At 41.0% G+C, this 26,886-nt stretch overlaps 1 protein-coding gene across 1 annotated transcript in view; it reads left to right on the plus strand.

The window, feature by feature from the left end:
- LOC132152605 (mitogen-activated protein kinase kinase kinase 12-like) overlaps nt 1–26,886 on the plus strand; it is a 49,559-nt gene that overhangs the window by 14,334 nt on the left and 8,339 nt on the right. The window contains exons 3-10 of the mRNA XM_059561354.1: nt 5,730–5,921; nt 6,001–6,159; nt 6,848–7,006; nt 12,891–12,999; nt 13,555–13,664; nt 20,616–20,732; nt 23,952–24,071; nt 24,980–25,640. Of these exons, the coding sequence (XP_059417337.1) occupies nt 5,730–5,921; nt 6,001–6,159; nt 6,848–7,006; nt 12,891–12,999; nt 13,555–13,664; nt 20,616–20,732; nt 23,952–24,071; nt 24,980–25,640 (1,627 nt within the window). The remainder of the gene's footprint in view (nt 1–5,729; nt 5,922–6,000; nt 6,160–6,847; nt 7,007–12,890; nt 13,000–13,554; nt 13,665–20,615; nt 20,733–23,951; nt 24,072–24,979; nt 25,641–26,886) is intronic.

Consider the following 26,886-nt stretch of genomic DNA (forward strand, 5'->3'; position numbering starts at 1 on the left):
CATTCATTCTTCTGATATTAAAAGCAGGGAATGTGTTTTATCAGTTATATCCATTGCTTCTGTATTCTAAGTCTTGCATTCGACGATGACACACAAACCAGGATGAAGACGCGGAAGCCGACCCTGATAGAAAAGCAAGCAATTTGGATGCTAAAAGAAAAGAGGAAGTCAATTAGAACTATAGGAAAAACAAAGGGCATGGAGAAATCAAGAGTTTGGAAACTACCGACAACATCAGCAACCAACAACGACCTGATCGGCTGAGAAAAACAACAGTAGTTGATGACAGACAAAATCATAAATGAGCCCTACATGTCTGTAAAATCACCAACAACCTCCAGAAAGCTGGGGTGATGTTCTGTCAATCTACAGTCTGCAGGAGAATGAGACACAGAATTACAGAAGCTACACAGCAAGACACAAAACTCTGATCAGCACCAAACATAGAAAGGCAAGATTCTTCACAAATGTGAGTCAGTATAGTTATGGAACTGAGTTGATGGACCCATGAGACAAAGATGAACCTTTATGTGTGATTGGAAAAAGCAAAAGTGTGGAGAAAAAAAGGGAACTGCAAATGATCCTAAACATACAAGCTCATCTGTAAAGCTTGGTGGAGGTGGTGTCATGGCATGGGCATGCACGGCTGTCTCTAGAACAGGACCTCTTCATTTTAATGATCACTTCATTTATGATGGCAGGAGCAAAATTAATTTTGAAGGGTACAACATCATCTTGGCTACCAATATTCAAGAAAATGCCACCAAACTCATTAGAAAGCACTTCATATTGGATCAGGACACTGACCCAAAACACCCTGCCAGTTCAGTCAAGGACTTTATAAGGGCAAAGAAATGTAAAGTCTTAGATTGCCCAAACCAGTCTCCAGATTTAAATCCAATTGAACATTTATTTCAGCAGCTGAAGAGGAGACTAAAGACAGAAACTCCCCACAACAAGCAACAGTTGGAATTGGCTGCATTAAAGGCTGGAGAAAAGCATTTCAAAGCAGAAAACCAAGAGTCTGGTGATGTCTATGTGTTGCAGACTCACTGCTCTGATTGCATGCAAGGGATCTGCAACTAAATATTAGCTTTTAATCTGCCTTAAATTCAACTGTTCTAATACTTATGCTCACATCAAATAGTGGGATGAACTCTAAAAGTGCTGTCCTTTTTATTTGGTAAAACAGGTATGTGTCGAAAGACCTAATAATAGAATGTGACATTCTGTAGTTTTGACGCATATTCATCTGTTAATCATATTTGCAAATGTCTTGACTCCACAGCAGAGAAAGCAATGTTGTCTTTACTGTTCCAATACTTATGGAGGGCACTGTATATATATATATGTGTCACATGTATGTTCCATTTTTCCTTATTTGGTCCTTCCTGTTCCTGTCCTCGTTATGTGAATTTGATTCCAGTTGTGTTTGATTATTATTTTGTAATGACCCCAGGTGTGTCTCATTAGTTTCAGTCCATTTAAACCCTGTTTCCTTGAGTTTTCTTTGTCTGCTGTTAAATGTCTTTTAGTTCCTGTATATGCCCGTTGAAGATTAAATTCCATATTTGAGGAATTCTCCTATGTCTCCTCACTCCTTCCCGAGTGTAACGTGACTATATATATATATATATATATATATATATATTTCTGTAATAATAATAAAAAGACTTGTGATTTCTCACTCACAAATATGGTAGCAAAATGGCTAGACAAAACAAATGAACCTTAAACAGAAGTCTAACCTTTGCTCAGACAGTTTTTTAACAATATAATTATAATTCACAATAATACATCATGCATGACTAAAATATGGCATGAAGAAAGGTTAGCAGGTGCGTCGCCAGAGAATTTTGAATACAGGTGCTGAGGGGGTGCTAGATCATTGACGGGGAGCTGGGCAATTATAAATATGATTTAAAGCTGTTGGTCTCATTAGCAACAAAGATGAGACAAACTACAGGAGCGAGGTGAGCCGCCTGGCTGGGTGGTGCAGTGACAACAATCCATCTCTGAAAGTGGAAAAGACAAAGGAGATTGTTGTTGACTTCAGGAGAGCACACACTCAGCACGTTCCTCTGACCATCAACGGTGCGACTGTGGAGAGAGTGAGCAGCACCAAGTTCCTGGGTGTGCACATCACAGAGGACCTCTCCTGGACCGACAACACAGCAGCACTGGCCAAGAAATCACAACAGCGTCTCTACTTCCTCCGCAAACTGAGGAGAGCCAGAGCCCCGGCCCCCATCATGTACATCTTCTACAGATTCACCATCGAGAGCATCCTGTCGAGCTGCATCACTGTGTGGTACGGCGCCTGCAACGCGTCCTGCTGAAAGACTCTGCAACGCATAGTGAGAGCAGCTGAGAAGATCATTGATGTCTCTCTCCCCTCCCTCCAGCACATTTATGGAACCCGTCTCACCCGCAAAGCCCTCTGCATCACAGGTGATCCCACTCACCCATCACACAGCTTCTTCAGCCTGCTGCCATCAGGGAGGACCACTCCAGGCCAGGACCAGCAGACTGAAGGACAGCTTCATCCACCAGGCTGTCAGGAAGCTGAACTCCCTCCTGACCATGCCCCCCCTCCCCTCTTTTTCCCCTTGCACCACTGAACTATGAACCTCACCGTCCCCCCCCCCCCCCCCCCCCCCAAACTCCCACTAACACTCTGAGACCTGCACCATACACTTTGTGCAGCATTGGCCTGCTCACTACTTCATTCAGAACAACTGGCTGGATGTACATTAGCCTGCTTATTACATGGCTGCTTGCCACATAAGTAAATAAGTATATGCAAAATATTGATTTGAGTTGAAATATTTGAATGCAAGCTTCCGTGAAGACAGCAGTTGCGAGCAAATTCAAACTAGACGGACGTTTAAGGGAAACGGTGCAGGCAAACCACGTATAACACAACATTTCACCAATTAAGACGAAAATATTTTAAAACCTTACCAGTTTGTAAGTTCTCTTATATTCCATTACAGTGTACAAAACAATCGTAGCAAAATGGCAGCAGCTACGTTTGTATGAAACGAGAGCGAGTCTGCGATACCATAAACAATTGTTTATTTATAAAAAGTTTTAATATTTTATTAGCTAAACAAAATGCAAAGCTTCCACCTAGAAAAAAGATATTTCAAGCAAGAGTAGAGCACCAACTGCTGTTACCCGATGAGCCTGTGTTATTAGCTTTTACAGGTTGTTATCCAGGGATAAAGTACCTCTGAATGTTGTGACCGACCAATCAGAATCAAGTATTCCACAGAGCCGTGTAATAACTGTATTTAATGTTCTACTGTTAGTGTTATCTGTATACACCAGGGGTCTGAGAGTAAAGCAATTTAAATGCTCTGTATGTATGTACTGTACATGTGGAAGAATTGACAAAAAAGCAGACTTGACTTGTTATTATCATTAATAATAATAAAATAACCTAATTCGCCCCCTCAATTTTGTAACATTTTATTACATGATTATTTGGCTCATCACAATTTAATTAAAATGTTTCATTTTATGAAATTAAACAAGCAGCCTATAGATCAGTCAGTTCCCAAAGATTTTTATATGGTCCACTTAAAATTCACTGAACAAGCATTTTGTAATGTGAGTCAAAGTCAGTATGACATCATAAAGCACTGGGGATATATTTACTTGAGCCTTCACTCTCTGTGTATTGATGATGGCCAGATGTGCCAAGCTACTGTTTCTCCATCACAGCTGCTCTCAGATATATAGTGGAGACAGACAAAGATCTCTCACTCGATCTCTCATGGAAAGAAGTAGGGCTGCTATATGGTGGTTCTCTCCGACTTTAATTTAAGATATGCGCCATAGATGTGCATATCAAGTATTTATGAGAAGTGTGGGAGTATAACCATGTTTACTGCATGACATGGGGCGCCCGCTTGATCCTTTCCTTTTTTTCCTGCAGAAAGAACTTAAAATAGGCTTCTCTGTTATTTTTGGTCATACAGATAAGAGTAGCCTAATAGGCTAATCATTCGTACAAAAACATTTCTGCTTTTATTTATGTACACTCACAATAACACCAAAATATTGAACTTTTGTAAAAATAGAGGTGAAAAAAGGATGCGCTTTCTGCCAGTCTCCATTAACAGGAGCCGCCTACTTGCAACACAAAATAATCAATCTATGGGGGAAAAATATCTTGAAAGGTCTACTATTGAATGAACCAATAATAAAAAAAAAAATATCTACATTTCTATATATATTATGTAATTATGTAGTCCATATAAAAGTGTGCATTTCCATCACTGTCCGCGTCTGCATTCAGTAACTTCATCTTTGCAGCCGACACTCACTGAGACAGCACTAGTTTATTTCTAAATAATTCAAATGTCTTCTTTTCCCCAGGCACATTCAAAATCATTCATTTTTCTTTGCTTTGTGACAAGCTTTATGTGCACGCTTGAGCACGGAATATAGGTTACAAGCCTATATGCGTAAAGCATGGTAATTTTATTTAATTATATTAATCAGTTTAATATAAACTTGAGACTAATAGACTAGAAAAATCTTTAGTCGGGACAGGCCTACTTGGCACAAGGAACCGATCCATTTTTAAAATTAAATGCTATGACATTATAAAACATGCGACTGCAAATCACGTCACTCTGCATTGCACGAGTTATGCATGCATTATGAGTCAAATGCTTTTATTTTATTTCATTTTGGGGGGTGGTTTGGTCTTTCTTGGGGCCCCTCCCTAGCACCAAACATGAAGGTGAAGAGAAACATAGGATCAGATGAAAGTATAGTTGCACAGCTGTTCAGTAGGTGGCGATAAGCACAGGATGTAAATCACCATTAAACAGAAGAGGATGTAGACCTGGGACACTCATATCTCTCTGTCAGGCATTGGTTACATGTGTCCCATTCAATGTGAATACATAACACAGAAGTAGGGTATCGAGCTCCTGCAGAGTTCAGCACATCTGCTTGAACGTGTCTAGTGATCCTAAAGACCTTGACCCTTGAGGAGCAGGACTGGTCCACCCTGGCCTACAGAAAACAGAAGAACTATATTGTGACAGGGCCCTATGATTACTTTTCTTTTTGGAGCACCTTCTGTTTGACAGTAGAAATGAACTTTCCCACTACATGGCAATATTTAACTGTTTAAATTGATTTCCAGCGTCATTCATTCATTCATTCATACATCTATTTGTTTACTTACTTATTTATTTCCATTGTAAGGGCATTTTTAATTTTATTAAATGTGTCAGTGTTTCTATGATGGAAGCACTGCTGTGTTTTGCTTGTGCAGAGACGTTCAGCGGCTCAGCTGTGACTTTGTTAAGAACTATGTTTTTAGAGGAAATAGAGCAAAATTGCTCAGTATTGTGCCGAAAATGTAAGTCACTTAATATTGTATTGTTTTTTGAACGATTGTATAAAATCAGTATCACAATTACAATTGTGTGGATTTTCATGGAAAACAGCACTCTTGCTTGTATGATATTAAGTAACTATATCATATGTTAAAATAATATATAATAATAATTTGGTGGCATTATTCATAATTTTGGTGGGATTTTTGCCCCAAGCCCCAGCAATTTCCAACTGTGCTTCTGAGAAGTTCAGTTTGACAAGCTACAGCGAAACAGCAGCTCATGTTAATCTCTTTCACATTGCAAACTCTTTGTGTATATACATATATAATATTATATTTGATTGTGTGTGTGTGTGTGTTTCAGGGGCGTGTGCACGCAGGCTCCGTGTTACTGCATCCTCATGGAGTACTGTGCTCAGGGCCAGCTCTACGAGGTGCTGAGGGCCGGCAGGAGGATCATGCCGTCTCTGCTGGTGGACTGGGCCATGGGCATCGCAGGCGGCATGAACTACCTCCACCTGCACAAGATTATCCACAGAGATCTCAAATCACCCAAGTATAATGCTTTCTACCAATCCACACAACCCATGCGCACACTGAGAGTGAACCTCACACACGTGTCTTCTCTCTGTCAGTATGCTGATCACACACGACGACCTGGTGAAGATCTCAGACTTCGGCACGTCTAAGGAGCTCAGAGACAAGAGCACCAAGATGTCGTTTGCAGGCACTGTGGCCTGGATGGCACCCGAGGTGATTCGGAACGAGCCCGTGTCTGAGAAAGTGGACATCTGGTACGATCAGTCTGGAGTATTCACAAACACTCTCCCTTTCGAGGATCTGCTCCAGTGACACACTATTTCACTGTGAAAAAAATATTTTAGTGTGAAAAAATAGTTTTACAGACTGAACAAAAACAAAACAAAACAAAACAAACAAACAAAACATGCATATTTCATCAACTGAAATATTGTTAATATACCAAATTACAAAAAACTGTTTTTGGTAACACTTTATTTTGTGGTGTCTTCATTACACATCACATGTACTTACTATTATAATAAGAATAAATGATGCATTATTACATGGAAGTATCCCTAACCATATAGTTAGTACATGTAGTTAATTAATATTACTTTAATGTATAATTACACTGTAACAAGGACAGCTTAAAATAAAGTGTAACCTTATTTTTTGCTTTTATAATAGTTTAACATTTTCTTGAAATGTCCCATAAAATCTATTAGTTTTCCCTGTTAGGAACCAATGAAGAGGTTTTTACTGTAGCCTTTTCACAGTCTTTTACCATTAAAATGATAATCCATTTTTACAGTGTACCTCTAAAGGAACAAGGTCAGAGACTTTTATGAGCAGGAGAACTATAATCCATCTACAATGAGCAGAAATGGCACACACTGAAGTGGAGGAGATGAATGCGGCGGTCAGTGATGTGATGTGATGTGTGATCTGTGGTGTCTGCAGGTCGTTCGGTGTGGTTCTGTGGGAGATGCTGACCGGTGAGATCCCGTATAAAGACGTGGACTCCTCCGCTATCATATGGGGCGTGGGAAACAACAGCCTGCAGCTTCCTCTTCCTGAAAGCTGCCCTGATGGCTTCAAAATCCTGCTCAGACAGTGCTGGTGAGAAACCACGAAAGAAAGAAAGTGTGCTTCATTGTGTTGAATGTGCACTTGTTGTAGAATTGTAACTGTATTGCAGATAATTTAATGTGAATGTAATGAAAATCCACTTAAGTGAACTTACGGAGAGATGCACTTTCATGATTCTCAACACATTTAAGTAGACTTGTGCAGTCTGTAATGTCAGATTAAAAGTTTTCGCATAAAGTTCTGTTTTAATAATCTTTTGTCTTGTTTTAAAGAAGTGCACTTATTTTGATGTGTTGAATAACATACTAAGCACATGTAAAGTACTGGATTTTTTTATTTTACATTCATAGAATGTACTGAATTGCAACCTCATGACAAAAAAAATGATATATATATATATATATATATATATATATATATATATATATTTAAAAAACATAAGTCAAAGTCAAAGTCACCTTTATTTATATAGCGCTTTAAACAAAATACATTGCGTCAAAGCAACTGAACAACATTCATTAGGAAAACAGTGTCAATAATGAAAAAATGATAGTTAAAGGCAGTTCATTATTGAATTCAGTTATGTCATCTCTGTTCAGTTAAATAGTGTCTGTGCATTTATTTGCAATCAAGTCAACGATATCGCTGTAGATGAAGTGTCCCCAACTAAGCAAGCCAGAGGCGACAGCGGCAAGGAACCGAAACTCCATCGGTGACAGAATGGAGAAAAAAACCTTGGGAGAAACCAGGCTCAGTTGGGGGGCCAGTTCTCCTCTGACCAGACGAAACCAGTAGTTCAATTCCAGGCTGCAGCAAAGTCAGATTGTGCAGAAGAATCATCTGTTTCCTGTGATCTTGTCCTGGTGCTCCTCTGAGACAAGGTCTTTACAGGGGATCTGTATCTGGGGCTCTAGTTGTCCTGGTCTCCGCTGTCTTTCAGGGATGTAGAGGTCCTTTCTAGGTGCTGATCCACCATCTGGTCTGGTCTTTACCTAATTAATGCAGCCTAAAAATCCTTTAACGGATTTGGATAATAAAAGCATATTAGTATGTTATGTGTATGCCAGGTTAAAGAGATGGGTCTTTAATCTAGATTTAAACTGCAAGAGTGTGTCTGCCTCCCGAACAATGTTAGGTAGGTTATTCCAGAGTTTGGGCGCCAAATAGGAAAAGGATCTGCCGCCCGCAGTTGATTTTGATATTCTAGGTATTATCAAATTGCCTGAGTTTTGAGAACGCAGCGGACGTAGAGGATTATAATGTAAAAGGAGCTCATTTAAATACTGAGGTGCTAAACCATTCAGGGCTTTATAGGTAATAAGCAATATTTTAAAATCTATACGATGCTTGATAGGGAGCCAGTGCAGTGTTGACAGGACCGGGCTAATATGGTCATACTTCCTGGTTCTAGTAAGAACTCTTGCTGCTGCATTTTGGACTAGCTGTAGTTTGTTTACTAAGCGTGCAGAACAACCACCCAATAAAGCATTACAATAATCTAACCTTGAGGTCATAAAAGCATGGATTAACATTTCTGCATTTGACATTGAGAGCATAGGCCGTAATTTAGATATATTTTTGAGATGGAAAAATGCAGTTTTACAAATGCTAGAAACGTGGCTTTCTAAGGAAAGATTGCGATCAAATAGCACACCTAGGTTCCTAACTGATGATGAAGAATTGACAGAGCAACCATCAAGTCTTAGACAGTGTTCTAGGTTATTACAAGCGGAGTTTTTAGGTCCTATAATTAACACCTCTGTTTTTTCAGAATTTAGCAGTAAGAAATTACTTGTCATCCAGTTTTTTATATCGACTATGCAATCCATTAGTTTTTCAAATTGGTGTGTTTCACCGGGCTGCGAAGAAATATAGAGCTGAGTATCATCAGCATAACAGTGAAAGCTAACACCATGTTTCCTGATGATATCTCCCAAGGGTAACATTTAAAGCGTGAAGAGTAGCAGCCCTAGGACTGAGCCTTGAGGTACTCCATACTGCACTTCTTCATTCACTGCTACAAACTGATGGTGGTCATATAAGTACGATTTAAACCATGCTAATGCACTTCCACTGATGCCAACAAAGTGTTCAAGTCTATGCAAAAGAATTTTGTGGTCAATTGTGTCAAACGCAGCACTAAGATCCAATAAAACTAATAGAGAGATACACCCACGATCAGATGATAAGAGCAGATCATTTGTAACTCTAAGGAGAGCAGTCTCAGTACTATGATACGGTCTAAATCCTGACTGGAAATCCTCACATATACCATTTTTCTCTAAGAAGGAATATAATTGAGAGGATACCACCTTTTCTAGTATCTTGGACAGAAAAGGGAGATTCGAGATTGGTCTATAATTAACTAGTTCTTTGGGGTCAAGTTGTGGTTTTTTTGATGAGAGGCTTAATAACAGCCAGTTTGAAGGTTTTGGGGACATATCCTAATGACAATGAGGAATTAATAATAGTCAGAAGAGGATGTATGACTTCTGGAAGCACCTCTATTAGGAGCTTAGATGGTATAGGGTCTAACATACATGTTGTTGGTTTAGATGATTTAACAAGTTTATACAATTCTTCCTCTCCTATAGTAGAGAATGAGTGGAACTGTTCCTCAGGGGGTCTATAGTGCACTGTGTGATATGATACTGTATCTGACAGCTGAATGGTTGCAATTTTATCTCTAATAGTATCGATCTTAGAAGTAAAGTAGTTCATAAAGTCATTACTGCTGTGATGTTGGGAAATGTCAACACTTGTTGAGGCTTTATTTTTCGTTAATTTAGCCACTGTATTGAATAAATACCTGGGGTTATGTTTGTTTTCTTCTAAAAGAGAAGAAAAGTAATCGGATCTAGCAGTTTTTAATGCTTTTCTGTAGGATATGTTACTTTCCCGCCAAGCAATACGAAATACCTCTAGTTTTGTTTTCCTCCAGCTGCGCTCCATTTTTCGGGCTGCTCTCTTTAGGGTGCGAGTATGCTCATTATACCATGGTGTCAAACTGTTTACCTTAACCTTCCTTAAGCGTAAAGGAGCAACTGTATTTAAAGTGCTAGAAAAGAGAGAGTCCATAGTTTCTGTTACATCATCAAGTTCTGAGGTTTTGGATATGCTAAGGAATTTGGATACATCAGGAAGATAACTTAAAAAGCAGTCTTTTGTGTTAGAAGTGATGGTTCTTCCATACTTGTAACAAGAAGTAGGATTTACAATTTTGGCTATATGAAGTTTGCACAGAACTAAATAATGATCTGAGATATCATCACTTGGCTGAATAATTTCAACACCATCAACATCAATTCCATGTGACAGTATTAAATCTAGAGTATGATTTCGACAATGAGTAGGTCCTGAAACGTGTTGTCTAACACCAATAGAGTTCAGAATGTCTATAAATGCTGATCCCAATGCATCGTTTTCATTATCAACATGGATATTAAAATCACCAACTATTAAAACTTTATCTGCAGCCAGAACTAACTCAGATGTAAAATCACCAAACTCTTTAATAAAGTCTGTATGGTGCCCTGGTGGCCTGTATACAGTAGCCAGTACAAACATAACAGAGGATTTATCATTAACATTTGTTTCTCTGGATAATGTTATATGAAGCACCATTACTTCAAACGAGTTATACTTGAAGCCTGCCCTCTGAGAAATCCTGAAAACGTTGTTATAAATTGAAGCAACACCTCCACCTTTGCCTTTTAGACGTGGCTCATGTTTATATCAGTAATCTTGGGGGGTGGACTCATTTAAAATAATGTAATCATCAGGTTTTAGCCAGGTTTCTGTCAAACAGAGTACATCTATATTATGATCAGTGATCATATTATTTACAAAAAGTGTTTTCGTAGAAAGGGATCTGATATTCAATAAGCCAAGCTTTATCATTTGTTTATCCATATTGCTTCTGTTTTTTATTTGTTGAACCTCAATTAAATTGTTAATCTTAACTTGGTTTGGACGTTTTTTGTTTTTTCTAGTTCGGGGAACAGACACAGTCTCTATAGTGTGATATCTAGGTGAAAGAGTCTCTATGTGCTGAGAATTAACTGACCTCTGTGACGTGAGGCAGCTAGCAGACGGTCGGTTTAGCCAGTCTGTCTGCTTCCTGACCTGGGCCCCAGTTAGTCAAGTATAAACACTAAGACTATTTGCCATATTTCTAGAGAGAAGAGTGGCGCCACCCCAGGAGGGATGAAGACCATCTCTTTTAAACAGGTCAGGTCTGCCCCAAAAGCTCGTCCAATTGTCTATGAAACCTATGTTATTCTGTGGGCACCACTTAGACATGCAGCCATTGAGTGATGACAATCTGCTATGCATCTCATCACCACGGTAAGCAGGGAGGGGACCAGAGCATATTACAGTGTCTGACATCGTGCTTGCAAGTTCACACACCTCTTTAATGTTATTTTTAGTGATCTCCGACTGGCGAAGTCGAACATCATTAGCGCCGGCATGAATAACAATCTTACTGTATTTACGTTTAGCATTAGCCAGCACTTTTAAATTTGCCAAGATGTCAGGCGCTCTGGCTCCCGGTAAACATTTGACTATGGTGGCTGGTGTCTCTATATTCACGTTCCGTACAATAGAATCACCAATAACTAGAGCACTTTCATCAGGTTTCTCAGTGGGTGCATCACTGAGTGGGGAGAACCTGTTTAATGTTTTGATCGGAACAGAAGAGCAGTGTTTTGACCCACGACTACGCTGCCTCACCGTCACCCAGTTGCCCTGCTGCTGGGGCTCTGTTTCCGGAACCGAACAATGTAGAGGAATCCCTGAGCTAGACGCATCCAAAGCTGTATCTAGAGCCCTAACATTCTTACTGTCCTCAATTAAAGTTTGAATGCGTGTCTCTAATTCTGAAATCTTCTCTGTCAGGCTAACTATTTCCCTGCATTTATCACATGTGAATCCCTCATCAGCGACAGAGATAGATAAACTGTACATGTGGCAAGAGGTGCAAGAAACAATGATAGGAGAAGCCATTACTCACCGTGCTTGATGAAACTTCTTACTGCGGTTGTTTGATGAACTTGTGAAAAACTGGAGCGAGAGAGAGGAGAGGAGAAAAGAAAAATGTGATAGGTTCGAATGAAGACGCTAATGACAAGCTAACGAGTGCTAACGCTTTACGGGTGTACTGCACTCACGGATATAAAATAAAAGTGAACGATCAAAGTTAATCTGATAAGATTGATCGATAATATCAGAAATATGGTGTGAATTAAGTTATATTTTACCACTTTAAAAAACAGAGAGTGATAGTAAGATAAAGATTCTAGAGAAAAAATAAAATAAAAACATGGCTACATGGAGCTACGATTTGCTACAGAAGGCCAACAGGAAGTAGAGAAAACACTGTCCAACCCCATAACACAGTTTTAGATAGAAATGACATGAAAGGATATTTTAGTTTTCTATAAATGATTGTCAGTACATTAATACTTTAACCATATTTTACAGACAAAAGCAGTAATTAAAAAAAAAAAAATATATATATATATATATATATATATATATATATAAATAAAGATATACTGAAGTCCTATTTAAGTGGGTCAAAACACTATAAGTTCAGCCAAATACATTTAATGGCATTTTAGATTCAATTCAGTGTCTGAAAACATTACATTCGGTTAACACATAAAGTGTATTCTCTATTCAATGGGCTCTTTATAAAAGTGTACTTTTTCAGAAAATGAAGAAAAAAGATCATATGGAAATAGCATCTCTCTGTGCAAAGTGACAAGCAAAAGATGCAATAAGCAGAGAAGAGTTAACTGACTGGTAATCATTTCCAGGTGACTCTTGTAATGCTAATGTGTGTGTGTGTGTGTGTGTGTGTGTGTGTCCATGCGTGCGTGCGTGTGCGTGCGTGTGTGTGTGTGTGCAGGAACTGCAAACCCAGGAACAGGCCGTCGTTCAGGCAGATTCTGCTGCATCTGGACATCGCGTCTGCAGATGTGCTCTCCACCCCACAGGAGACATACTTCAAATCTCAGGTGAGACTCATTCAGCGCTCAACAACAGTACAGGAGCATCATGGTGGACAAATATTGACTTCCGTTTGCCAAAACAAAATATTTCAAAATCTTGTCTAAAACACCTGTGAAGTTCTCAGAAATGCAGTTTAAAAACCAAGAAACATCTAATGACCTTAACTTAGTGGTTACACTACGTGACATTTTTAAAGGTAAAATATATTTCCTGGCACTTTGAGTCCAGGTGAGAGTTCACAGCTAAATCATTATTTTCAAAAGGGTTTTAAAAGTATGCTTCAGGGTAGAAAGTATTTTTATAGTTTTTTGGCGTGTCACAACGTCATTAAACTATCTGAACTAAACATGTCTTGTCATGCAATTTAAAAAAAACATTTCACATCAGAAATTAAAAACACATCATATTCATGTCACTGAGTTGCATTTTGGAAGGAATCAGTAGAAAGGACAAAATTGAGTGCCACATCTCTGGTCATGTCAACACTGTTATTAAAATGAAAGATAATGACTGCTGATGATTTGAGATCCAGCATTATAAATCTGTGTATGTGAGAGCAGGCCGAGTGGCGTGAGGAGGTCAAGCAACACTTTGAGAAGATCAAGTCAGAGGGCACGTGTCTTCACCGTCTGGATGAAGAACTGATCAACCGGAGACGAGAGGAGCTCAGGTCAGACACAGACACATGACAAAACACTGTCCTGCCCGAACCATTAATACAGTCCACCAGAACTCACTAACTGAACTCAAAAGCTCAACTCACTATTTGGTTTGCTCTCTATTTTACAGTACGTGCACTTACTGGTACTTACAGTGTACTTATCTAAGAAAGCACTGATTTAGGATTATGGATTGCTTTAGGGTTATTTGCTTGTAATCATGCATAAGTTACTGTTATAACTATGTTAAGTACACATAACTTGTAACAAGGACACTATAAAATACATGTATTGCTGAAACTAATGATTATTTTGATAATAGATTAGTTAGAAGATAATTTTTTCGATTAATCGGATAAAAAAAAAACTTTATTTTAATTTTTTTGACAAAAACATACTATTCCACATTCTGCTCAATGTCCTTCAAACAAATCTGCCAACAGAATGCTATGAAAACATACAGTGCTAACAATTTATCGGACCACCTGTCATAATAGACAAAATACAGATATTTTAGGAGTCTGTCAATAAATCAAAAAAATGAAAAATCTAAAAATGTTATTGTCATTTTGTCAGTAACACAACTGGATACAGATGCAGGTTACAGTTTGAGACCAATTTATTCAATAAGTCCAAAAGAAAAAAACTCCCTCAAACGAACAGAAACAGGCCGGGAAATAAAGAGAAAGGTCCAACAGAAAAATAAGAGACTTCAATGTCCTTGCGTAAACACCCGGCAGGGGGCTCCCAATGGCACGGCCATGTAGAGAGCGGAGAGGGGAGGAAGACATGAGAGAGCCAGTAACGGACCAAACCAAAACACTTCTGAAGAATGCAGGTGCCCGGTCTAGGAAATGAGGGAGGGGAAAAAAATAGAAAACAAAACAAAACCAGTAGCAGCAAATAATGGTACGACAGAACAAGACTTGACTGGATCAGACAGAATGGCTACACATGGACTATAGTCGCACATCGATCTGGCACCGATTGGCGCGACAGACGGGAATAAATAGAGCAAGAGATGAACAGACATTGAATTCAGGTGAGCGGGGTCAAACAATTAGAAGCGGAAACTGTAGTAATGAGGGGGAGGGAGGAACGCCACAGATAGGTGCAAGACGAATGATCAAAACCAAAACAAAACACCATGTGCACACGAAATGCAGACATATACAAAACACACACACTGAAGAACGGGGTGATCAGACAGCGGACATAACAGTACCCTGAGGCTACCCTGAGAGGCAGGTCCTTGGTGGAGAGCCATACCCTTTGACCACACACATAGTGGGGAGCAGGAGTCCGGTGACGATCGGCCGCTGCTTTGGTCCACCTATTAGCCTGGGCCAAGGCCGTCTTAGCCCTCTTCCAGGTGTATCGACACCGTCGGACAAAAGCCAAAGCAAACGGGACCGCAGCTTCGGGTTCCTGTGTGGGAAACAAGGGAGGTTGATAACTGACAGAACACTGGAATGGGGACATACCTGTGGCAGAGGCCGGAAGGGAGTTATGGGTGTATTCTACCCAGGACAGCTGTTGACACCAGGAGCTGGGATTGTGGGATGCCAGGCAGCGAAGAGTGCGTTCCAAATCCTGGTTTGCCCACTCGGACTGCCCGTTGGTCTGGGGATGGAATCCTGATGACAGACTCGTAGAGGCCCCGATCTGCCGACAGAACTCCATCCAAAACCGAGAGACAAACTGGGGACCCCTATCAGAGAACACGTTGACCGGAAGACCATGAATCCGGAATACGTGATCAACCATCACCTGAGCAGTCTCTTTGGCTGAGGGGAGCTTGGGAAGGTGAATGAAATGGGCCGCCTTGGAGAAACGGTCCATCACCGTAAGAATGACGGTGTTACCCTTAGATTCCGGGAGGCCAGTGACAAAATCAAGGGCCAAATGTGACCAGGGGAGAGAAGGGATGGGCAACAGGTGGAGCAGACCAACGGGAGTCTTGTTCTGAGCGCACACCGAGCAGGCAGCCAAGAACTGCCTGACATCCTTGGCCATGGATGGCTACCAGAATCGCTGAAGGATGGCAGCCAGCGACCTCCGGATTCCTGGATGACAGACCAGCCTGGACGAATGACCCCACTAAATTACTTCAGAGCGCAACTTGGTGGAAACAAACAGATTACCCTACCTTAAGTAGGGCCTCCTCTACTCGTCTCTCGATGTCCCAAGAGAGGGATGCCACCACCACCTTTTTGGGCAAGATGGTGTCTGCTGACTCCTCCCCCCCAGGGGCCTCGAAGAGACGAGAAAGAGCATCGGGCTTAACATTTTTGGACCCGGGCCTGTATGATAAGGTGAAATTGAACCGGCCAAAGAAGAGGGCCCAGCGAGCCTGTCGGGAGCTCAGCCTCCTGGCCGAACGGATATACTCAAGGTTTTTGTGATCCGTCCAGACCAGGAATGGCCGAGCTGCGCCCTCCAACCAGTGACGCCACTCCCCCAAAGCCAGCCTGACCGCCAACAACTCCTGATTACCTATGTCGTAATTCCATTCTGGGGGACTCGCGGTGGGAGAAGAAGGCACAGGGATGCACCTTTCCATCCTCGTGCGACGGCTGAGATAGGACCGTGCCCACACCGACATCTGAGGCATCCACCTAAACAATGAATTGACGTTCAGGGTCTGGAATAGACAAGACAGGAGCAGAGATAAAATGGGACTTTAGTTTATCAAAGGCCTCCTGCGCCCCAATATTCCACTTGAACGGTACCTTGGGAGAGGTGAGTGCTGTTAAAGGTGCAGCAATCTGACCAAAGTTCCGCCGACAGAAGTTGGCAAACCCCAGGAACCGCTGCAGAGTTTTACGAGAGTCAGGAGCTGGCCACTCGGCAATGGCCCTTACCTTACGGGGGTTCGCTTTGATCTCCCCCGCAGAAACAACAAACCCCAGGAACGGAAACCGACTGGGCATGGAAGATGCACTTCTCCGCCTTAACATAGAGCTGGTTCTCCAGCAGCTGTTGTAACACCTGGCGAACATGCTGAGTGTGTACCTGCAGAGATGGGGAAAATATCAAGATATCATCAAGATACACGAAGACGAAGCGATTCACCATGTCTCTCAACACGTCGTTAACCAGTACCTGGAAGACAGCTGGGGCATTGGTCAGACAAAATGGTAGGACCCGGTACTCTAAGTGTCCCATGGGTGTGTTGAAAGCTGTCTTCCACTCATCCCCCTCACGTATGCGAATCAGGTGATAGACATTCCGAAGGTCTAGCTTGGTGAAGACCTTGGCTCCCTGCAATAGCTCAAAGGCAGATGACATAAGAGGCAAGGGATACCTGTTCTTAATAGTGATATCATTCAGGCCTCGATAATCTATACAAGGACGCAAGGAGCCATCCTTCTTCTTGACAAAGAAGAACCCAGCACCTGCAAGAGCTGAAGAGGGTCGGATGAGACCGGCTTTGAGGGATTCATTAATATATGTGTCTATGGCCTCTCTTTCAGGGCCTGAAAGGGAAAACAAGTGACCCTTGGGCGGAGAAGTGCCTGGAAGGAGCTCAATGGCACAATCATAAGGGCGATGTGGAGGTAAGGAGGTGGCCCGGGACTTACTAAACACCTGGCACAGGTCGTGGTACTCCACCGGGACCCCCTTCAAATCAGCAGCCTCCACCTGCAAGACAGGACACACAGACACAGGAAAAGAGGCAGCACCCAAACAAGACACAAGACAAAACTTACTCCAAGACAAGACAAAGTTGCTGGACCAATCCATGTGAAGGACATGTTGCACCAACCACGGGTGCCCCAGAACTATAGGAGCACTCGGGGATTCAAGAAGGTACAGCGTGTTCACCTCATGGTGATTGCCCGAGACTATAAGATTGACAGGAGGAGTAGCATAGGAGACAGTGGTGATCAAAGTGCCATTCAATGAACGGGCAGGAATAGGTCAGGAAGAGGAATGGCAGGAATCCCCCAACGGGTGGCCAGAGAGATGTCCATAAAGTTGCCCTCAGCTCCCGAGTCAACCAGTGCTGCACAGGATTTAAAGACATCACCAAACTGAATTGAAACAGGAAGGAGAGAGCGAGAGGAGGGGGAAGCAATAAAGGGGTAGCGCTCACCAGGATCCCCCTCTTTACTGGCAAGCCTTGACTTTTATTAGACAACCTGCTGTGAAGTGACCTGATTTGCCGCAATACAGACACAGCCCTAGGGCGAGGCATTGCTGCTTCTGTTGTGGAGTGAGCCAAAGGTGCCCCACTTGCATAGGCTCAGGCTCAGTGGTTTATGTGGGGGAAACAGATGACGACTCCTCAGTCCTCCAGGATGGACGAACTGCCAGGCGCTGACGGCGGCGGCGAGGCGACCCTCGATCCGCAATGCCATATTAACAAGATCGTCAAAGTTACGTGGCATGTCCTGAGTGGCCAGCTCATCCTGGATGTCATCCTCTAGCCCTGCACGGAACATAGCTTGACAGGCCTCAAGGTACCTGCCAGAGTCTTGAAATGAATCGCATAGTCCGTCACTGAGCGACCCGCCTGACGGAGCCATGCTAGCTGGTCAGCCGCTTCCTGACCTCTGGCAGAGCGGTCAAATAGCCTCTCCATCTCCTGGCGGAAATCTTTGAAAGAAGCACAACAGGGAGCTTGAGTCTCCCAGACGGAGGTTCCCCAGTCTGTAGCCTTGCCAGTTAGAAGAGTCAATACAAAAGCCACTTTGGACATCCCAAGTGCGTATGTATGTGGCTGCAAGGCAAACACCACAGAACACTGGGACAAGGAGGCCCGGCAGGAATTGGGGTCCCCATCATAGGGTGGTGGGTTATTGCATCTGCGCTCAGCCTCATGGCGAGGAAGATGGTGAACTGCACCACCCTGTGCAGCCTCTCGTTGCAGCTCTTGGATGCGGTGGTCAGCTCAGCCACTTGGTTGACTAGGAACGCCACCTCCCTTGTGGTGTTCGTCAGTCTGGCTTCGTGCTGGCCCAAAAGAACACCCTGCTTGGTGACTGCGGTTCTGACAGAATCTGCGCCTGCTGTGTCCATCTTGGCCAGATCTTTCTGTCAGGAACACAACTGGACACAGATGCAGGTTACAGTGTGAGACCAATTTATTCAATTTATTCAAGTCCAAAAGAGAAAACTCCCTCAAACGAACAGAAACAGGCCGGGAAATAAGGAAAAAGGTCCAACAAAAAAATAAGCGACTTCAATGTCCTTGCGTAAACACTCGGCAGGGGGCGCCCAATGGCGCGGCCGCGTAGAGAGCAGAGAGGGGAGGAAGACACGAGAGAGCCAGTAATGGAGCAAACCAAAACACTTCTGAAGAATGCAGGTGCCCGGTCTAGGAAATGAGGGAGGGGAAAAAATAGAAAACAAAACAAAACCAGTAGCTTCAAACAATGGCACAACAGAACAAGACTTGACTGGATCAGACAGAATGGCTACACATGGACTATAGTCGCACATCGATCTGGCACCGATTGGCACGACAGATGGGAATAAATAGAGCACGAGATGAACAGACATTAAATTCAGGTGAGCAGAGTCAAACAATTAGAAGCAGAAACTGTAGTAATGAGGGGGAGAGAGGAACGCCACAGATCAAACCAAAACAAAACACCATGTGCACACGAGATGCAGACATATACAAAAACACACACACCAAAGAACGGGGTGATCAGACAGCGGACATGACATTTATTGGACAACTTAACTTAAACTAAATAGTATTTATTCACCTAATAACCTAAATGGCTTTCTTTGACTTTGATAACAGCTTGCATGCTTTCTGGAATTTTTTATGTAGTTTTTGACTGATTGTGTATCTGAAAAAATAAACAAAGCACAAATGATTTTTTCCTGCCTTTCTTTCACAGCACTAATTATATTAAAGCACTAGAAATAGCCTACTACTGTAACTAAAGAGCTTATTCATATTAGAGGTCTAACCAATACATAAAGCTAAAAAAAAATTTCGGTAATTACCAATACTGTTATTTAAGAGCAACAGTGACACAAACCTTACAAAATTGGTAAAAAAGCTTACATAAATTTGTTTTAATAAATTTGTTAATCACTGTAGGCTATATAGGTTAAATCTCTAGATCAAAAATTAAAATAATAAAGAAGATTATTTATTAATTTATTTATAAAATCACAGTAAAGTTCTACAGAACACTTTGATCTGAGTCAGTCTGTTACTGTCATTTCTTTATCCTGTAAAAGCGTCTGATATTTATATTCAGACAATCACACGCTGCTGTCCCTTCAGTTTCTAGTACTCTCATACAGGACTTGCACCACATGTCGACTTTTAAACATAAATGTAATGTTCAACAACAGATATTTCAGCACCGTGAATGTTTTTGCGCTGAATAGTGTCTCTACTATGTTCTGTCTGTTTAACGTGCCTACCGCGCCGGTGCTCTTTCAGTAAAGATTTCAACTTGATGCAGACTGTCAGGAAAGGTTTGCAACATTTACAGATAAAAATATGGTCGTCAACTGAAAGTGTTTTGAACTGAGGATGCACACACGTATCTGTCAAAGCACCTGACAGGCAAGTCATTACACTAATGCTTCAGCATGAAGCTTAAAATAAAGATTTCTATGTTTTGGGCAGCTTGGATCATGTAATTTTCCTGCAGGAGCTTATTCTGTTTCCTCCAGTATTTCTAGATGCATTTTATTCAGTTCTGTAATTTGATGCGACCGGCTGAATTTGGACGTGCACTGTGGGCAGACCCGACTAATCGATAATGAGAATCGCTGGCAATGATTTTCATTATCGATAATAATTTATTTTATCGATTAGTTGTTGCAACCCTAATTGCAATTAATCACAAAAAAAATGTGTTTTGCTATTATGATGATGTTATACACTGTGTATTTATTTACACAGTAACTGTATTGTGAGAAAGAGAGAAGATTGTGTCCTTTAAAGGGTTGTTACCGAGCATGACATCCGGCTCATTTTACAGGCATGCTCTCGACATCAGAGAACACTACGAGAGAAAGCTAGAGAGAGCCAACAATCTGTACATGGAGCTCAACGCTGTGATGCTGCAGCTGGAGCTCAAAGAGAAAGAGCTGCTCAGGTAAAACACACATAAAACACTCCATAAACCAAATAAGACATATCTAATGATAAAGGTATTATACTCTAAAAAGATAAACTGAGTTTTTAATAAAGTGTATTTTAGAGTACAACTAAAAAAAATATTCTCACATCATTCATGCCCACTCATGTTGTTCCATACAGTTATTATAATCCATTGACTTCCATAGTAGAGCCCTGCATGTCAGCCCGAGCCCGACGGGGCCTGTTTTAGGCTTCTCCTTCTTTTATATCTTAGACATTCATCAATTAAAGTGATGGAAAAGATGTGCTGCACTGGTGGAAACAATGTAATATCATGTTACCAGGACTGTCAGGGCGGGCTTGCGCAGTGTTTAACATCACCATCCCAGCAACATTAATTACTATGAATGTGTCTGGAAAAATAGCAATGAGATAATTTAATTATTTATTAAAGATGGCAGAAAACACATCCTGTTTGTTCTTTCATTTTATTGAAGCACAATGATTTGTTTTCATTGTGAGTGCACACAAATAAAAGCAGACTTTAAAGTTTCAAATTATGTATTAATCTTATCTGTATTTTAAGTTGATTTCACTGTTATCAGGGGAAAAAGTTTAAGTGATTGTGCCAGCACCTCCATGGATTAAACCTGCTTTAGCTTCCGCTGTCCACACAAACACGTGGATAAGTTCTATTATTGATATTGACACATAGAGTGAATTAAGAAAGTACAGATGCTGCCTTTAAAGATGTGCTTTATCATAAACAAAACTTGCAGACATGCTAATTGGAAACTAGATAAAAAAAAGTTCATCAAGATAAACTTTAAGTTGGCTTGAGAAAGCCTGACCAGAAAGTTTGAAAAGTTTAGAAAGTTTGCAAAGTTTAGAAAATGTGAAAAATTTAAAAAGTTTAAAAAGATTTAAAGGTCCTATGACATGAAAATTTCACTTTCTGAGTTTTTTTAACATTAATATGACTTCCCCTAGCATGTATGTGGTCCCCAAGTTTCTAAAAATTTTAATCGGTGTAAATCGAGATTTTACTATCTTTCTCTGCCTTTGAGAAAACGGAAGCTCAAACGGGCTGATCTAGAATCTCCTCTTTGTGACGTTGTAAAGAGAAATGTTACCTCCCCTTTCTCTGCTTTGCCCGCCCAAATATTTACATATAATTCAGTCGCAATGTCAGGACAGGCGTAACAAACAGACTTTTATGATATGGATTCGACAGCACCGGCACAAACAGTGAGTAACAGTGTTCATTAATGCCTGATCTGTGATCAGTGATTTCTGATGTGTAGTTAATCATTCAAGTTCACACAGACTTTCTTTCTAAATCGTTTAATACTGTTTATGCATCAGTGAATCAAGCCAGTGACTAAACGATCAACTTCACGTTGTTACTCTTAGTAGCATGAAACAAATCTGTTATTTAAATTGTGATTTAACTACAGAGAGCGATCAAAGAACGCTCCCTTTTTTCCGGAGCTGTTACACATCGCGAGTATATCTGCACACTTGCCCAAACTGCCGTTACAATGAATGACGCTGTTATGCTGCACAACGGAGCTCTTACTGTATTCATGTGTTTGCTGTTAGTTGTGGTGAAAGCATTTTGTGAGAGAAAACGTGTTGCAATAATGACGAGATCACTGCATTCACGCGATAAACAGACTCTGTCTACTCAATGCTGCTCATCACTGCAGCCTTTCATGTGATGGGAAAAGATCGATAAAATAATTATATAATCAACAAATCCACGATTCGTTAATCTCGACAGCTGTAGTATATATATATATTTGAGAGGGGTCCACATGTAATACGCATTTCGAATGCAAAGATGTCAGCCAATCACAACAGTTGTGGTTTCCTCGGAGTCTCACAGCAGACACGCCCCTTCAAACAGAGCATTCAAGCCAGAGGGCTAATATCAGGATATAAAAAATGCTTTTTATTTCTAAATTTTAAATGTAAAAATCATACTAACAATATAAGTACACCTAAGGAAACATTAAAAAGCATTTAAAGAAAAGAAAATAATCCATGTCATGGGACCTTTAAACATTTGAAAAGTTTAAGAAGTTTAAAAAAGAAAATGATTAACATATTGCTAGCATTACAAGCATGTTGTCAATATGTTTCTAGCATGATTAACATGTTTCTAGCATGTCGTTAACATGTTTTCAGCATGATTAGCAAGTTGCTAGCATGTCGCTTGCATGTTTCTAGCATGATTAGCATGTTGCTAACGTGTCTAGCATGATTAGCATGTTTCTAGCATAAGTAGCATGCAACTAGCATGTTGGTAGCATGATTAGCATGCGACTAGCATTTTTAGCATGTTGCTAGCATGTTTCTAGAATGATTAGCATGCGACTAGCATGTTTCTAGCATGATTAGCATGTTGCTAGCATGTTTCTAGCATGATTAGCATGCAACTAGCATGTTGCTAGCATGTTGCTAGCATGTTTCTATTATGTTTTCTATCGATAGATAGATAGATAGATAGATAGATAGATGAGTTTGAATATAGATAGACAGGTAGATAGATAGATATAGTCAGATGATAGATAGATAGATAGATAGATAGATAGATAGATAGATAGATAGATAGATAGATAGATAGATAGATAGATAGAGTCAGATGATTGATAGATAGATAGACCGATAGAAAGAAAGGAAGAAAGAAAGCAAGAAAATGTTTGAAGATAGATAGATAGATAGTTTGGAGTTTGTAGAGTTAAAGCTCTAGGAGGAGTTAGAGTTCCAAAATTTTGGGTCAGAAGAATAATAATAAGTTTAAATACCATATCAATAAGTTGGCTTTCTCAAGCCAACTTAATTATATACATTTGTTGTGTGTCATGCAATAGCCACTAGATGGCGATTTGAAATAGTATTTTGTAGCTCAGCACACAGTTTCCAGGCCAGATCACACTGCTTTTGGCCACCTCAGAGAGACAGATGTCTTGTGTATTATCAAATGAACAGTCTATGAAACTATGAAATGACTATGAACAGTCATGAAAGAAATTGAGAAAGAGCTCTTAATCTGTCAGTCCTTTCCATGTTCAGGCCAGGTCTCCCATGTTTAGGCCCTATTTTGTGCCTTTTTCATGGAAAGGTCTCCTGATATTCCATGTCATGTTACTTTGAGATGATTAACATTCAGCTTCTGGTATCTTCATTTATAACACCATGAAGTGCTACTGCTGCTTTGTTCTTGATTAAGGAGGGAACAGTGTCTGGATAAAAAATATCCTGGTCTCTTCAAACATCACCCCTCAACCACAGTGGACAAACTCATCAAGAAGAGAAGCGTCCCCCAGAAACTGCCTCCTCACAGCAAGAGGTAAGAACAAAATAAGAAGCCTCTTATTTATTAATGATTACATGGATTGCTTACATTTATATCCACAGCAGAACGTCTCACACATAATTCCTTATTCTGTATTTATGCACATGAATGCTGTTCTTAATCTCATCCTAATGTTATTAAATTTGGAGTATGTTAAATGACAGATACCATGAGGTTAGTGATGAAGACCCACTTTACAAAATACAATTTACTTTATTTGTGGGGCGGGCTAAATAATTTCATAAAAGCGGGATCCGCAGATTGGAAGAAAACTTGACCCGCACATCACTAGTACATGATTAAATGTTTGGAAGAGAATCTTTGACATTTGCCAGAACATGGACACAACTGGAAATCCTTATTGCATGCATTCCCAAAGCAACATAATTCTGGGAAAAAAGGATGAGACACTCCCTCTATAGGCTAACATTACTGAAAAAGCACAAAAATACAAAAGAAAAGTTTGTCAAGAGAAAGTTATTGGACATTTAATGCCATGTAGTCTACTAGTAAGTACACTGTATACTACATGGCAGTTGATTGTGACGGCCAATAATCTTGCTAGCTCAAGATTTAAAAAGTTTGGTTTAGTGTCCTGTGGTGTTCAGAGCTCCCGAAACCCTCCACTTCCCCCAGCACCACCTGTCTAGATCAGTTATATGTAACAGCTATGTTATGTATGTCTATTTCTGCAGCAGCATAAAGTCTTACTTTCTCACAGCTTGTGTAAGTTTTGGAAGCAGCAAGTGTGCATAGCAGATAAAGTCTGCCAAGACCAAATACATTATCATAATTTCCATTATTGTGCTGCATGCAGTTAAGAGAATTGTCATGATTAAAGTAAAATAAAACCCAGATTTATTTCTTCAGTTTTTGATATATGTAATGTATGCCATATCTAGACCTGACCTCCTGAGATCAGAGATCATTCTCCCCAAGATGGACGCTGGTGTGCTGCAGGTGACCGTCCCGCCATGTGCAAACCGAGGGCCTACCTCACCTAACCGCGCCCGCAGGATGAAAACTCGTCACCGGAGGAGCGGCAAAGGAAGCAGCGGAGATCTGTCAGGGCCTAAGCACCCTACTGCCCCTGCTAGCCGAGAAAGAGAGCCCCCGCAACCCAACACAACGCCGCCCGCACCGCCACTCACTGAGACTGCTTCAGGGACTGTGATGAGGGAGGGCCAGCAGGAGCCGCCCCCGCTGAAGCTGTCCTCGTCCAGCCCAGATCTGCTCTCCTCCACCCGCCGCGCTGAAGACGGAGTCAGTGGAGCTGCCCCGACCGAAGCCCTGGGCAGAGAGCCCGGCGGTGGCGCTGAAGCAGGGGCCGGTCTGGACGAGACTCCACCCAGAAGTGACACTGCGAGTGAGGACGCTGCTTCACTGCCATTCTCCAGCAGCCCAGATTCACCCTGCTGTGGCCGAAGTGGAGCGGTGGGCAGAACTCATGTAGGAGAGGAGAAAGAAGAGGGAACCGGGACGGTGCGATTGCCCAGAGGATCCAGCGGCAGTCATCTGACTCCATCAGCCATACTGTATCGAGCTGCTATCACACGCAAACAGGTACACATCTCTCTATTCCCCAGGTTTAATTTTCATCCTCAGGGTTTTCAGAGATACAGATTTCTGTGTATGTACATGAAACCACACTGAACTGACTGATCATATTCTTAATAAAATAAAGGTGACTTGACTTGGCAAGGAAAGGTAAATAGATCTTTGCACTGGACGGGTCACCATTCCCTTTAAGTTTTCCACTTTTTTTCCTCACCTTTTCTATAAATTCTTAATTAATATGAGCTCATTAGACATGAATTGAAAAAAGTTTTATTTAGAGTTTCAGTTAGCACTTTACACAACAAGACACTGTTTTCACCGCTTATCAAGACAGAATCAGTTGAAGTGACTGACTCAGACTAGATAAATGGCCTTGACCTTGTATCTCCTCTCACCTCACATGCAAAAAATGTAAAGAAGATGCCTTATTTCAGATCTTTGGACCCCAGACATCCTCTAACAATACACTTCTGCTTTGTGATGATCGCTATAAGGAATTATCTAAGCAGGGTTGCCAGGTATGCGTAAAAAAACTAGCCCAATGGTAAATCAAAAATAGCCCAATGACCATATCCCAAATATCAAAACTAAAAATATGCAATTCCCATAACTAAAGTACATATTTTACAGTCACTGTTATGCAAATTGAAAACAACTATATGTGACCAATCACGGAAAGCAGGGACACAAATCGGTTCTGGGGCATTTTTAGTTATTCACAGATTCTGAAAGTGTAGTGTTAGACGTGTAACACATGGAAATCTGATAATATTTGGAGAAGTTGTGGCCATTGAAGGTAGGCACTCAAAAAAGCTCAAAAGGGAGAAAATGGCCTCTAAAGATTGTGCAGTTTTCACCTGTTCTCACTGCTGGGAGTGACAATAGTGCTCATATTAGCGTAGATGCCATTCTTCTAATGATGTAGCAAGTACATCGGGTGTTATGGGAAGTGTTCCCAGTTCCGGTTAACCTAATTAATGCAGCCTAAAAACGGATTTGGATATTAAAAGCATATTAATGTGTAAGCCAGGTTAAAGAGATGAGTCTTTAATCTCGCCAAATAGGAAGGATCTGCCGCCTGCAGTTGATTTTGATATTCTAGGTATTATCAAATTGTTTTTGATTGTTTTGTTTTTTTTTAAGTTTTGAGAACGTAGCGGACGTAGAGGATTATAATGTAAAAGGAGCTCATTCAAATACTGAGATGCTAAACCATTCAGGGCTTTATAAGTAATAAGCAATATTTTAAAAT

Source organism: Carassius carassius, chromosome 11 (genome assembly GCF_963082965.1).
Source record: "Carassius carassius chromosome 11, fCarCar2.1, whole genome shotgun sequence".
Classification (NCBI taxonomy): Eukaryota; Metazoa; Chordata; class Actinopteri; order Cypriniformes; family Cyprinidae; genus Carassius; species Carassius carassius.